Here is a 14,484-nt window from a genome sequence, read left to right as displayed (position 1 = left end):
GTTAATGCTGCCTGCAGGAACAGGGGGTGGAGAGCAGCTCTGAGAACTGGGGTGGGTTCACCAGGGCTGGGTCAGAGTCAGGGCAAGGCTCAGCCCAGCTGGGAGTGAAATTCCACCCTGGCAAAGCCCCCTGAACCAAACCCCTCTGGACCAAACCCCTCTGAACCAAAACCCCTCTGAACCAAAACCCCTCTGAACCAAACCCTTCTGAACCAAAACCCCTCTGGACCAAACCCTTCTGAACCAAAACCCCCTTGAACCAAAACCCCTCTGGACCAAACCCCCCTGAACCAAACCCTTCTGAACCAAACCCCTCTGGACCAAACCCCTCTGGACCAAACCCCCCTGAACCAAAACCCCTCTGAACCAAACCTCTCTGAACCAAACCCCTCTGAACCAAACCCCCCTGAACCAAAACCCCTCTGAACCAAAACCCCTCTGGACCAAACCCCTCTGAACCAAACCCCCTCTTGTTCCCCTCCCCAATCCCTGCAGGCCTGGGTGCCCCAAGGGCTGTGCACAGTGGCTGGTGTGAGTTACTGGTGTGAGTTACAGCAAAAACCCTGCCCAGGGAGCTTCAGTGCAGGAAGGGGAGGATGGTGCTGTCAAACCACTCTTCTGAGAAGTGCAGGTGATCCCCCTGCACCCCCAGGAACACCAACTTCCCTGCCTTGTCCATCTGCTGCAGCCCCAGGCGATCCTGTGGGGAGAAGGGGGACATTCCAGCTCTGCTCTGCTCCTCATGGAGGGGAAAAGGGATTCCAGGAGCAAAGCCTGGAGCAGGAGCAGAGCTCATGAGGCACTGAGGGGACCCTGGGCCAGGCAGGAACCTCCAGTGTCACTCCCTGGGTTCCAGTGCCAGGAGTGGCTGCAGGGAAATGTCCCCTGCAGGGAAATGTGCCCCCAAACCAGCATCTCCTGGCAGGGGAGGCAATGCCCCAGGAGTGACAGCAGCAGGGCTGTGGGACCCCAGGGACAGAAAGGGGACACAGCAGAAGCCCCCAGCCCCCAGCACTCACCTCTTTGTACAGTGAGGTCTCCTGCAATGGGATGGTCTCCTTGGCTTGGCCACTTTTGTAAAACCCGAACCACTGCATAAAAATGGATAAAAAATGAAGGAGCAGCTGCTGAAGGAGTGCCAGGAGCCAAGGGGGCTTCCAGGGCAGTGCCAGGCCTGGGTTTGTACCCTCTGCCAGGACAAACCAGAGACAGAGAAGCCCCAGGAGCTGCCCTGCCTCCCTCACCTCAGAGATTGGAGGGTCCACCATGGTATCATTGAGGAACTTCACCATCACAAACTTCTTCAGAGCCATCAGGTTCTTCTTGTAGGTCTCATTGATACCCTGGATGGAAGCAGGAGAACACATCCAAGCCACTGGAGAGCCCAGAGAGAGGAAAACTGCTCAGCCTGAGCCCTCACAGGGCAGAGTGTCCTTACCCTCTCCTGGTTGATGTCAGCCAGGAAAATGCTGTTTTTCCTGTACTCCTCCTCCTTCAGGGGGTCATGCCAATACTCTGCCTGCACCAAGCTGCAGAGGGGACAAAGCAAAGCTCAGCCTGGAGAGGCAGAGCTGCTCCTGAGCCTGCCCTGGGGTGTTATAGTGTGGGTTTTTTTTTATTCAGCACTGCCCCCTGAACCTGACCATGAATTTCAGCTTCTTCAACCAATTTTCAAGCCCATCCTTCCTAGGAATCCCACTAATCCTCATCTCAGTAACATTCCCAGCTCTCTTACTACCCTCCCTAGCCAATCCATGAATTACTGTCACAGACATCTTTTATGAAAAATCCTTTCCTTGGGATTTTTCCTCCTGAGAAGCTGAGAGGCTTCAGGAACAAAATGTAAACAATGATTATCTGCTGCTGTGGAATGCAACAGGGGCATCTGGGATTGGTCTCATGGGGTTGTTTCTAATTAATGGCCAATCACAGTCAGCTGGCTCGGACAGAAAGTCTGAGAGCCTTTGTAATCATTCTTTCTTATTCTATTCTTAGCCAGCCTTCTGATGAAATCCTTTCTTTTATCCTTTTAGTACAATTTTAATAGAATATATATAATAAAATAATAAATCAAGCCTTCTGAAACATGGAGTCAGATCCTCATCTCTTCCCACATCCTCAGACCCCTGTGAACACCATCACAAGTAATCAACTCTCAACCCTCCAGGTATGATTTATCAACCTAATTACAAAACAATTAATAATACCCCTAGAGAAAAAAGTGTTGTTCTCAGTTTGGAGCCTGGGATCCAGGACTTGGGGAGTTTTACCATCAAATAAAGTTAAATAAAAAGTGAAGTAAAGTGAAATAAAGTGAAATAAAGTGAAATAAAGTTCCCCCCCAGGCCCGTGCTGCTGCCTTTTGTTTCTGTGCTGAGCCCCCACTGGCAGCTGGCAGTCTGTGGAGCCCAAAAGGAGGAAAGCTGGCACTGCTGGGGATGTACTCACTGCTCCTGCACTGCCTTGCTGTAGGCCCCCAGGTCCAGGGTTCTGCGGATCCAGTCGCACAGGTGGGAGCTCTCCCCAGGGCAGCGAGGGAATCCATAAACCCCTGGGCAGGACAGGGACAGGGACAGGGACAGAGCCCAGTCACCACCCTGGGCCCTGCTGTGGAGAGCCTGGTTCAAACATGGCTTAAAGAAAGAGGCCATGAAGGTATACAGCTGATGGAAAAGTAAAAGGCAGCTGTAAAGCAGCAGTTCCCAGGCTTGATTCTGTAAATAACTAGGTTCTCAGGCACATTTTTTATAAACAGCAGGATTCTCAGACAGTCTTCTCATAACAGGTAAACATTCTGTCCTTGGCTGGTCTGGGAACAGATATGAAAGTTCTGAGAACTTTTCATATCACGGTGAGAACACAAATCTTGGTTTCAATAAACAAACCACAGGTATTGTAAACAAAAGGAGGGGGTAGAGTTTTCTCTGTAACCTATCGTGAGCTCGGATTTTGCAATATGCATGAAGTCAATTAACACTGTTATAAAAGGTGATTGATTGGTTCAATAAATCGGAGTCGATGCTTGTTGGAGAATGGCTTAAAGAAAAAGGCCATGAAGGCATACAATTGAGAGAAAAGTAAAAGGTAAAAGTAAAGCAGTTCCTAAAGCAGTTCCCAGGTTCATTTTTATAAACAATAAGGTTCTCAGAGAGTCTTCCCATAACAAGCAAAGCACTCTGTCTGAGAAAAGCTGGCTCCCTGGGAACAGATATGGAAGTTTTGCGAAACTCTCCTATCACAGTGGGAACATTGGTTCTGTTTTTAATAAACAATTGTAGGTATTGTAAAACAAAATGAGTGGTTAGTTTTCTCTGTTAGCCTATCGTGACCTCGGATTTTGCAATATGCATGAAGTTAATTAACACTGTTATATAAAGTGACTGATTGATCAATAAATCAGAGTTCGATGCATCATCGGATGGTCGCTTCTCCCCTTCACTTCAACAGATGCTGATCAACAAAGATGGGTCGTCTCCCTTCACTTCAACACCCTGCTGCTGCACAGGAGCCTCCTCTTGCACAGCAGGAGCAGAGTCACCCAGGGGATCAGGCAGATTTTGGCCCTGCAAGCTCTCACACAGCCCCTCCTGCCCCTGAGCTGGGGCACAGATAGGGGATGGGGGTGCTGGGGGCTCCCCACAAATCCTCCCTCTCTGCTACACACAAACAGCTGCAGGAGCTGTGGGATTCTCAGGGCAGAGTATCTGGAACTCACTCTTAAATTCCTTTTTACAACTCCTTTTCCTTGGGGCTTTGCAGGGAAATGTCCCCCCAAACAAGCAGCTGATTTTACAGTCAGCTTCAGGATGCTGATTGTAAAATACCCTCGTGGCCCAGAAGGTTCAGTTTCACAATTTTCACAATTTCTGTAGCAATTTCCCCACAAAATAACTCATCCCAAGAGCTCCCAAGGTGGGTAAGAATCCTACCCAGGCAGAAGACAGAGGTTCCTTTCCACTGCCAATTAAGCAAGATCAAGATAATGAAATCAGCAAACGCTAATTGGGCCAAACACATCACCAGATCCAGCCAGGAACAAAGGGACAATTTAACTGGTGAGAAAGTGATCAGAGTTTAGGAAAGAGCCCCCAAAGGTGCCCAGGAGCCGTGCCAGGGGGCAGACACTACCTTGGTGCTGTCCTCCAACGGAGATGAGGCTGAGCATGGGAGGAGCAGGGCACCTCTGGGCCACAGCCCTCCTGTGGGGAAGAGCAAAGAGAACACAAACTCACAGAATTCCCAGAATCACCGGGTTGGAAGAGACCTCAAAGATCATCAAGTCCATGCCCCAACCCCTCAGCTCACCCCTGGCACCCAGTGCCACATCCAGGCTTTGTCAAACACCCCCAGGGATGGAGACTCCAGCACCTCCCTGGGCAGAACATTCCAGAACTTTATCACCTTTTGTGGAAAAATCTTTTTCCTGATATCCAACCTCTATTTCCCCTGGTGCAGCTTGAGGGTGTGTGCTCTCATTCTGACAGTTCTGTGTGGGCTTGCCAAGGGACTGAACCCTGCTTGGGAGAGCAGGAAAACACAACCTGCCCCCTTGGAGCACTCCTGTGTCACTGTGATATTTTCTGAAAAATCCCCTCACCAGGATTTCTTCTCCTGGGAAGCCTCAGCTTCATGTTTTGCTCCTCTGGAATGTGATCTGGAGATTGTTTATCCAAACATGTGAATTGTTTTTAATTAATGGCCAATCACAGCCAGCTGTGTCGGACTCTGAGTCTGTCACAGGTTTTTATTATCATTATTTTCTTGCCTTCTGATGTCTCCTTTCTCTTTCTTTAGTATAGTTTTAGAATATAATATAACGTAATGTCATATAATGTGATGTCATCTAATGTAATTAATATAAGATATGATATGATATTATGTAATTCATGTAAATAATATAATATAATATAATATAATATAATATAATATAATATAAATCAGCCTTCTGAGAACATGGAGTTAATTCTCATCTCTCACTCATTCTGGGGACCCACAAACACTACAATCCTGCATTCAGGAATTAAAATTTTGCATCTGCTGAGCACTTCTGAAGCGCCATAATGAGGATTTGAACCTCCCAGAGCCCCTGGGCTGGAGCAGAGAGCAGACTTACAGGAACTGTAAATCTGCGCAGGTTTTGTGTGGGCTTGGCCACTGGGATTTAACCTTGCTTGGAAGAGCAGGAAAACACAACTTGCCCCCTTGGAGCACTCCTGCCTTTAGGAATTAACATTTTGTGTCTGCTGAGCACTTCTGAAAGATCACAAATGAGGATTTGAACCCCCCAGAGCCCCTGGGCTGGAGCAGAGAGCAGATTTACAGGAACTGTGAGTCTGTGCAGGTTCTGTGTGGGCTTGGGCACTGCTGCAACACCTGCCAAGGGATTTAACCCTGCTTGGAAGGGCACAAAAACACAACCTGCCCCCTTGGACCACTCCTGCCTTTAGGAATTAACATTTTGTGTGTGCTGGGCACCTCTGAAAGATCACAAATGAGGATTTGAACCCCCCAGAGCCCCTGGGCTGGAGCAGAGAGCAGACTCACAGGAACTGGCCTCCCTGGGAGAAGCCCATGGCGTTGTAGCCGCGCTGGAGCTGCGGGTCCTGGGCCAGCTGCCTGCACACCTCGCTCACCTGAGCGTTGACGTTCATGAAGAAGCTGTTCTCCATGTCCTGGGGACCAGAGCAGGGTGCAGCATTTGTACCTGTGCTGGGGCTGCTCTGAGCTCTGCAAACACGTCTCTGACATTTGTGGTTTACAAAGAGGACCTGAGCTTTGACGGGGACAGAAGTGAAATTTCTGTTCCGGGACTTCTCTTTTACCTTCACTTCCCTTTCCCCTCCTGCTCTGGTTGGCAGAGCTGCCTCACATGGGGCACATTTCCCCAAACTTCTTCTCAACTTGAATCCCTTCACATTTTGTTCATATCAATATAAAAATTAAAAATCAAACTTCTCCAGAACCCAGAAATCCACCTACACCACATACTACCCTGAGAAATTATTTTAAGAAATTCCACAGCACTACAAAATCCTGTCAAACCCCATGAAGGTGCAGCAGTGTGCAATTGATTACACTGAAATAAATAAATGTTTGCAGAAGGAGGAGCGTGGCCAGGGATAAATCCCTGCCTCAGCACAGCCTCCCACGCACTACCTGCGCTGGCTGAGTGTGCTAATCACTGGATTTGCATATTAATCCAATTTAGGTCAGGGATTTGTTTTCCCCCGGTGCTTTTCTGCAGGCATTAGCTGGACTTTATCGGGTTCTACCTGTCAGAGCTGTTTACCTCAGCGAGAACAGAAAATTGGTCGGGAAGCAGGGCAGGAATCCCGCTGGAATCCTGTTACAAGCACGGGCTGCAGCGGCTCAGCCCCGCCCGCCCGCAGCCCCGCGGGTGACACGCGGCTCACCTGGATCAGGCTGCTCCCGATCTTGAGCGACAGGACGTAAATCCCGGGGATTTTCTTCTCCACCAGTTTTTTGATGTAGCCCATGCTCACCGGATTGCAGCAGCTGTCTCCTACAAGAGGGAACACCGGGATGCGTCACCACGCCACGGCCCCGAACCTCCACAGACAACCGCCAGCCCAGCAGCCACGGCACCGGGAGGGGCAGCACCTCCCGGTCCCGCCGAGACCGGCGGTCCGGAGGAGGGGGACACCGGAACGAGCGCCCCTCGGTGCTGCCCGGTTTCCCAGCCCAGCCTCGCCGCCCCCGCGGCCCTGGCGGAGGGTCCCGACTCACCCATGCCGTGCCAGATCACCAGGGGCGCGGCGGCGGCCGCGGGACCCGGGCATAGCCCGAGCAGCGCCAGCACCGGCACCGCCGCCCTGAGCGCCGCCATCTTGGCCCGTCACATGACCCGCCGGCGGCAATGGAGAGGCGGGGCCTGGGGCGGAACCAATCAGGGGCGTGGATCACAAACGGGGCGTGGTTTAGCGATGGGGGCGTGGTCTCAGGGCTCGCCTGGCCGCGGTTCGAGTCCCGCCGGTGCCGATCGCGCCCAGAAATCCCAAATTTGCCGAAATTTGCAGCCGCATCCCGCTCCCCCCGGGACACGCGGCCGGGAAACCACGAGGCCGCTGCCTGCGTGCTGCCCACGTGGCACTGCATCCTCTGTGCCCCGCCGTGCGTTGGGAATGGGCTGGGCACACCCTGCCTGGTTTCCTGCTCCAGCGGCGGGCGCTTGGCGCTGCAGCCGCCAGGAAGTTTTTCTCAGCACCGACAGAGGAGAAGCCTTCATCGGCCATTCAGCCCTTCCAGCACGCTGCTGTAAAGCACTTCCCGTTTCCTCCCGGGGGATGCCCCTCCCCGGTGCCTTGACTGCAGTCCCGCGGTTGTTTTGGTCCTTCTCAAGTGGCCTTGGCGATAATCAGCGTGCCAGGGGCGGGCATCAACACAAAACACGTGGGTATCGCACATCTCTGCCCTCCCTGGCTCTGTGTCCTTCCCTTTCCCTGTCCCACGAGCAATTCCTGCAGTCCCTCTGCAATTCCTGCTCTCTCCGTTCTTCTGCTGCCATTGGAAGTTAAAGGGTGAAATAAAGGCTTAAAATCCCCCCCATTCTTGCAGGGAGGTGAAATAAAGGCTTTAAATTCCCCCCATTCTTGCAGGGATGTAAAATAAAGCCTTAAAATCTCTCCCATTCTTGCAGGGATGATGCTAAGGGGTGAAATAAAGGCTTAAAATCCCCCCCATTCTTGCAGGGATGATGCTAAGGGGTGAAATAAAGGTTTCAAATCTCCCATATTCTTGTAGGGACATCCTAAGGGGTGAAATAAAGGTTTTAAATCCCCCCCATTCTTGCAGGGATGTGAAATCAAGGTTTAAATCGACCCCATTTCTGCAGGGACGTTGCTCAGCCCCCCAGGCAGCGTTCCTGCAGCGAGGGAAGGGACAGAAGCGCATCCCTGGATAAAGCCAAACCTGCTCTCAGCAATGAAAGAAGAGAATTCCTTCCCTTGCAGAGAATGAAGACACGGAGCCCACCCCCTCTCGCAGAGAAAATGTGGTGGTGGCACCTGGCCAAGCAGAGCTGGGGACTGGGATGAGTCAGAGCAGCAAGAGCTCCCTGTGGGACCCATCTGGGTGGGTCTGGGGATGGGGAGAGGGGACAGGGAGTGCTGAGTGGGAAGCTCTGAGCCAGGCAGGGAAAGCTTCCTGAACTCAGCAGAGAAATGCCAAGGGAGGAAATGTCACTGCAACAAGATGGGATGTGGCAATTCTTCCCTGTGAGGGCGTAAAGCCCTGGCAGAGGTGCCCAGAGCAGCCCCTGGCCAGGCTGGATGGAGCTTGGAGCACCTGGGACAGTGGAAAGTGTCCCTGCCATGGCAGGGTGGCACTGGAGGGGCTCTGAGATCCCTCCCAACCCAAAGCACCCCATAATTCTGTGATTCTCCATGTCTGGAGTGGAGCAAAGCTCTCTGCAGCTGGCAGGAGCCAGGAGCAGAGATGGGATGGGCTCACACCATCGGGGGTCACACAGAGACACAGGGAAGGGTGACACGGTGACACCCTGAGCTCTGTGCTGTCCCCCAGCACCCCCAGAGTGGCTGGGACAATTCCTCCTCCCTCTCTGCAGCCCTCAGCTGTCACCCTGATTTTTTAAGATTTTCCAAGCCTTCTGATGTTGACATTCTTGTAAAGAACTTCCTCATACACTTCCTGTAAATAACTGATTGTTTTGCATTCTTTTTTTTTTTATGGAGGAGGAGAAATCTGATGGGCTGTTGGTTTGTCCAGTGGAGAGGTGGCACTGTCACCCTGCAATCCACTGCCACTTTTGGGAAATCTATAAATGTTGGAGTCAGAAAATAAACTTTCCTTTTTTTTTTTTTTCACCAGGAGAGCAGCAGTGGTGTCCTGTAGTGACACTGAGATTCTCTGATCTTGGCCACAGGCAAACCATCCATGCTGGGCTCTGCTGTGGAGAGGGGAGAGGGCACAGCACCCCCAGCCCCCTGTGCCCGTGGGGAGCAGCCTGTGACAGACATTTTTTCACAGAAATCCTTTCTTTCAGATTTCTGCATTTTCTGGGAAGCTGAGGCCCAGAGGAGAATGTAAACAATTGTTATCAGCTGCTGTGACATGCAATAGCATGCACCTGTGATTGGTTCATGTTCCATGTTTATAATTAAGGGCCAATCACAGGAACAAGCTGGGGACAGAGTCCCTGGACACAGAACTTTGTTATGGATTCTTTTCTTTCTATTCTTAGCTTTAGCTAGCTCTGCAACTTCTCTCTTTATTTCTTATTAGTATAGTTATAATGTATTATATATCATATATCAATAAATCCAGCCTTCTGATCAAGAAACAAGATTCTCGTCTTTCTCTCACCCCCTGCGACCCACTCAGGTCGCTGTAATAGCAGCCCTGCAGCACAGGATGGCTCCTGGATTGCTGGAATCCACTGGATCCATGGAGCAGCCCTGCAGCACAGGATGGCTCCTGGATTGCTGGAATCCACTGGATCCATGGAGCAGCCCTGCAGCACAGCCACATCCCACAGGATTGCTCCTGCATTGCTGGAATCCATTGGAAGCATGGATTGCTGGCAGCTGGAAGCCAGCCCAGCCTGCAGCTGTTTCCAGCAGAGCTGTTCCTGCATGAAGGAAATCCAGAATGAAGCAGCAATGTTGCTTTTGAACCAGAGGCTTTTCACACCCTCTGCACGGAGACTCCTGTCAGGTTTTTTTCTCTCCTTAATGAGACAAGCTGATTATTCATTTATCCTTCATCCCCGCTAAGAAGCAACTGGGGCAAAAAATAATTGATGGCATTACACGGCCTTGGGGAGGCAGGGAAAGGGGATAAACAGGGAGAGCCTTGAGCTGCTGCCATCCTCACTGAGTGTGAGCCTCATTGAAGGCATTTTCTGCTCAGGATGTGGCCACTGAGGAGAAGCTTGGACTCCAAAGTGCTGTGATTGAAGCTGAGTGCAGCAGGGAATGGGCTGGCAGCCTCCCAAGTGGTACAAAAAGAGGATCCAGATCCCAGACGGAGCTCTTGAAACACACCAACACCTTCCTGAAAGAGTGAAGTGAAACTGGACTGCCTTCCTGGGTCTGGTTCAAGGAATTCAGGGCTGTGAGGATGTGAGAGGCTCTGATAACCACACTCGCTGGGAGCTGCTCCAATATCAGGTGCAGCATCTCTCACCCAAGCTGCTGCTGAGGATTTTAGTTCGGGTGAGAACAACCAATGAATTAAATGCCATTAAACTATAACTGCTCTGAGGATCTCAGCCTGCCTTCCCCTGATCCTTGCTCCAAGGAAAAATGAACGTTGGTTTGGATTTTTGCTAAGTCATGTCTATCCTAAGTCAGTAACTCTTATTTCTTCTTTTTCTATTGTTTTGGTTTCATGCTCTGCCAGTGAGGTGGTTCCCAAAAGAAGCTGGGGAGTGTAGCTAGGACAGCTGATCCCCAAGGGATATCCCACAGAGGGAAAGTCATTCCCAGTATAGAACTTGAGGTTCAGGAAGAGTTCTGGCATCAATCAGGGCTGGTGAACAACTCCATTGCGCATCACGTGTTCGGGTTGTTTTCCCTCTCTCGGTTAACTGTAATTACTGTAAATATTTACCGTAATTACCGCGTTTGGCTTTGTTGTCAATAACGAGCATTAATTAACGGCGGTTGCCATGGCAACCCGGCCCTCCGCCCGCCAGGGGGCGCCGCCGCCCCGCGCGCTCCCACAATTCCCCGCGGCCGCGCCCCGCCCGCCTCTTCCCCGCCTCCATCATGGCGGTGAGTGCTGGGCCCGCTGCCCGGGCCGTCTGCATCCGCCGCCATCCGCGCTCCGCGGGGCTCGCTAGGCCGTGACCCGTGCGGGCGGGAGCGGGGGAGGCCGGCGGGAGCGGCGGGGGGGCGGGATGGGGGCGGATGAGCCGGGGCAGCGGCTGCAGCCATGACAGGCCGCGGCCCGCCCGGTGCTGGCGGCGCTCCAGACGGGGCCGCGGTACCGGAGTTTGGGCTCGGCGGGGAGCGGGGCGCGGTGTCCGCCTGTGCAAACCTCTCAGCGGAGCCCCGGCGGAGCGTCCTGGGGCTGCCGGGGCGGCGGGCGGGAGCGGCCCGGGCAGCCCCGGTTACCCCCGGTGTGTTCTCTCCGCAGCAGGACCAGGGTGAGAAGGAGAACCCGATGCGGGAGCTGCGGATCCGCAAACTCTGCCTCAACATCTGCGTCGGGGAGAGCGGGGATCGGCTCACCCGCGCCGCCAAGGTGCTGGAGCAGCTCACGGGGCAGACCCCCGTGTTCTCCAAAGGTGAGCGGCTGTGGAGGAGCCCTGGGTGCTCCCTCGGGTGTTTTCCGTCCTTTCCCCTGGGTGCGGTTCCCAGGAAAGGCTCCTTAAATCGGGAGAGCTGCTGGAGAATTGAGGGGCTTCAATATTCAGGGATTCGTGCGCGTTTGTGCGTTTTAGTTCTGTCTCAAACTCAGGCTGCTGCTTTGCCAGCATCCCTAAAGACGGAATGTGAGGCTGCCTCGGTTCTTTGTAATTCCGTGAATTTTTGGGGTGTTGAGAAGCTCCGAATCCCCCGGGTGGGAATTCTCTGGCTGTCCCCTGAGTGTGACTGTTGCTGCCCACAGCCCGGTACACGGTGAGGTCCTTCGGGATCAGGAGAAACGAGAAAATCGCTGTTCACTGCACGGTTCGTGGGGCCAAAGCAGAGGAGATCCTGGAGAAGGGGTTGAAGGTGAGGAGTTTGGGCTGGATCTTTGCTTTGTGACAGAACAGAACTTTTCCTTTCTGACTGAAGGGGTGTGTGCTCTGAAATGCTGAGGTGATCTAGGTACAGGGTCAGACACACGGGGTGAAGTGTTCACACTGTTTATCTGGATGCTGTTTCAGCCTTATTTAAGGACTGATTGGTTCAGCAGCGGCTGATTTCTTTTTTTCTTCTTTTTTTTCTTCTTCTGATTTATTTTTCTTCTTTTACTTCCAAATCCCAGCAGTTTTGTCTTTGCTGCTGGGATTTGGAAGTAAAATTTTTGGGATAAAGACTCAATAGCTTGTGAGTGATTTGGGGATCTGGTAGCTGCGGGCAGGAGTTTTAATTCTGCTTCCAGTCAGGAACAAAATAACGAGCAAGAACCAACGTTTCAGGTGCGAGAATACGAGCTGAGGAAAAACAACTTCTCAGACACGGGGAACTTTGGCTTTGGGATCCAGGAACACATCGATCTGGGCATTAAATACGATCCCAGTATCGGGATCTACGGCCTGGATTTCTACGTGGTGAGTATTCCCTGCTTGCTGGACTTGGGGGAAGCTTCCAGAAGGAGCCTGGAGCGAGCACTGCCTCCCGTGGACTTGCTGGAAGATAAATTTGGGTTTTGTTGACATTATTTTATGAGATTCCCAGAGCTGCAATTCCATAAAATCCCTGATTTATGACAAACCTCACAAAGCTTCTTCAGAAACAAATCCTGTTGCTCTGACAGCAACTCCTGGGATAACACAGAAATGGCAGCAAGGCCTCAGTGCTGAGGAAACTCCAGGCTTCCCTCCCTGAGAACTGCTTAGTTTAGGGAAGCAGAAGGTGCCAGGATGAAGCAGAGCTGTTGGCTTTGTCCTGCAGGTGCTGGGCAGGCCGGGTTTCAGCATTGCTGACAAGAAACGCAGGACTGGCAACATCGGGGCCAAGCACAGGATTGGGAAGGAGGAGGCCATGCGCTGGTTCCAGCAGAAGGTACGGTCCCATCTCCACTTTGTATCCCAAGGAGCAGCAGAATGCTCCTGGAAAGGCTGAGGAAATCACTGGGCAGATTTTGAGTGCTGAAATTGTGGATTTTTGCTGTCCCAGAGCAGTAGAAGCTGCTGCTACTGAATAGAAATATTTTGCTTTTTTTGGGTGTGCTGAACTGAAGAGCAGCTCTTTTGCAGGAGAGCTGGGAGGAACAACCAGCTCTTGTGTAAATGGCTCCCAGAGTTTTTGGAGTTTGGGGATCGTGAGTGAGGAGGCAGGGTTAGGATTTGTTGGTCTGACACAGCTCCAGGCTCAGCTGCCACATTTGGAGGATGGAGAGATCCACAAATAAAACAAAATTTTGGGCTTATCTGTCCATAAAATGAATGGGAGCTGCTGAAAGCTGGGTTGGAAATCTCAGAGGTGGGGACTGCTGATAGTTTCTTGGGTTTGTTGGTTTTTTTTGTGGTTTTTTTTGGATAAAAAGTGTGGAGTCTGCCTGGACCCACACAGGTCACACCCTGTGCAGGGAGGCCTCTGCCTGATCTTGCTGAATTCCTGTTTCCCCATCCTGCCTGGCTGTGTTGATGTGGCACAGTTGCCCTCAGGGCCCAGATTTTGGGCTGCTCAGACCAGCCTTGGAGGGTGTGGCTGCTTGTTCCAGGATTTTATCTGAGCACAGCCCCTTGGACATTGCAGCACAGCACAGAGGCTGCAGGAAAACTGCTCTGCCATGTCCATGTTGGCTTGGAATGGCTCTGGTGATTCAGGTTTTCTGCACAGCAGCACTGTACGTTCACCTGATGGTGATTTCTCACTGTACTTTTACCTGATGATGATTTCTCATTTGGTTCTTTGTTTTTTTCTTTTCCCCTCACAGTATGATGGCATCATCCTTCCTGGTAAATGAGCAGTTCCTGTTGCCAGAGAAGTAAATAAATTTTTCTAACCCCTAACTTGTGTTGTGAATTTTGTGGGAAGCTGATGGGAGTGAGGGTGCTTCTTTACTATTATGGTTTGGCTTCTTTTTTTCCCTTTTTGTATTTTCCAATCCATGCTTCAATGCAGTGCTGCAGGCTGGGGAGCAAAGCTCTTCTGTGTCTGCATTCCCTGCTTAAGCTTCGAGATGGAGGCAGCTCAGGGGACAATTTCCTAGCTCTCAAAGTTTGCAGTGACCACAAACATCAGTGTGTCTCCTTATCCAGCTGTCCCACACCCCTGAGCTCTGTCCTTCCTGCAGGTGGGTTCAGTCACAGCCAACTCCCAGCCAGCTTGGTAAACTGCCTGGGCACTCCTGCTCCAGGCACTCTTACACTGCTAATAATTCCTCCAGCCCCATTTTAGAAAGCAACAAAGGCTTTTTCCCCATTTTCCATTATTCAGCAGCTCCCAGCCCCACACAAGGTCTCTGCTGGTGCTGCCAGGTGTGTCCCGGCTCTCTGTGACTCACACACAGGCTGGGGCTGCTCTTACCTTGCTCTCAGACAGGTTTGTCCAGGGGGAAGCTCTGCCCAGTGCCAGCATTTGCAAGTTGAGGCACAGAGACCCTCAGCTTTCCTCATACAACATCCTCCTCCCTCCTCCCAGCCAGCTGAGTGCTCTTATCACTTCTACACTTCCAGCAGCCTTTTGGGGTGCTCTGAGGTCTGCCCCCTCGCTGAATCCCAGGGGCATGGAAAGGGCTGGATTCAGATCCACACTGAGACCTGGAAAGGGCTTGACTCAGGTCCAGGCTCAGCTGAGACAGCTGCCAACCATCCCGAAGAAAAGCAGCCATTGGGAGGCAAAAGGA

The 14,484-nt window shown here is 51.9% G+C and overlaps 2 protein-coding genes across 2 annotated transcripts; one reads left to right on the top strand and one right to left on the bottom strand.

The window, feature by feature from the left end:
• Window positions 1-451: 451 nt before the first annotated feature.
• On the bottom strand, window positions 452-6,847 carry PPT1 (palmitoyl-protein thioesterase 1). The gene is made up of 9 exons (XM_054292288.1): window positions 6,748-6,847; window positions 6,414-6,523; window positions 5,545-5,672; window positions 4,129-4,199; window positions 2,449-2,551; window positions 1,439-1,529; window positions 1,245-1,343; window positions 1,020-1,091; window positions 452-700 (listed from the first exon to the last, which is right to left on the bottom strand). The coding sequence occupies exons 1-9, from the start codon at window positions 6,845-6,847 to the stop codon at window positions 578-580; spliced, it is 897 nt and encodes a 298-aa protein (XP_054148263.1). The 3' UTR covers window positions 452-577.
• A 3,842-nt stretch (window positions 6,848-10,689) lies between these two features.
• RPL11 (ribosomal protein L11) lies at window positions 10,690-13,648 on the top strand. Its single transcript, XM_054292303.1, has 6 exons — window positions 10,690-10,754; window positions 11,119-11,269; window positions 11,593-11,699; window positions 12,110-12,241; window positions 12,585-12,695; window positions 13,573-13,648. The coding sequence occupies exons 1-6, from the start codon at window positions 10,749-10,751 to the stop codon at window positions 13,600-13,602; spliced, it is 537 nt and encodes a 178-aa protein (XP_054148278.1). The 5' UTR covers window positions 10,690-10,748; the 3' UTR covers window positions 13,603-13,648.
• Window positions 13,649-14,484: the final 836 nt, after the last annotated feature.

The sequence above is a fragment of the Melozone crissalis genome, unplaced genomic scaffold, assembly GCF_028551555.1.
Source record: "Melozone crissalis strain CALT ecotype California unplaced genomic scaffold, PUWL_Pcris_2 ptg000108l_1, whole genome shotgun sequence".
In the NCBI taxonomy this organism is placed as follows: domain Eukaryota; kingdom Metazoa; phylum Chordata; class Aves; order Passeriformes; family Passerellidae; genus Melozone; species Melozone crissalis.
Note: the sequence above shows the minus strand (reverse complement) of the source record. Positions and strands in the feature narration are given on the sequence as shown.

Coding starts and splice junctions, on each gene's coding strand:
- PPT1 (XM_054292288.1), bottom strand. CDS start 6,847: ATGGCGGCGCTCAGGGCGGCGGTGCCGGTGCTGGCGCTGCTCGGGCTA. Junction 4,200..5,544: donor TCCCAGGGAGGCCAGTTCCT/GTGAGTCTGCTC, acceptor TCTTCCCCACAG/GAGGGCTGTGGCCCAGAGGT. Junction 1,092..1,244: donor TGGACCCTCCAATCTCTGAG/GTGAGGGAGGCA, acceptor ATTTTTATGCAG/TGGTTCGGGTTTTACAAAAG.
- RPL11 (XM_054292303.1), top strand. Junction 11,270..11,592: donor GACCCCCGTGTTCTCCAAAG/GTGAGCGGCTGT, acceptor TGCTGCCCACAG/CCCGGTACACGGTGAGGTCC. Junction 12,696..13,572: donor TGCGCTGGTTCCAGCAGAAG/GTACGGTCCCAT, acceptor TTCCCCTCACAG/TATGATGGCATCATCCTTCC.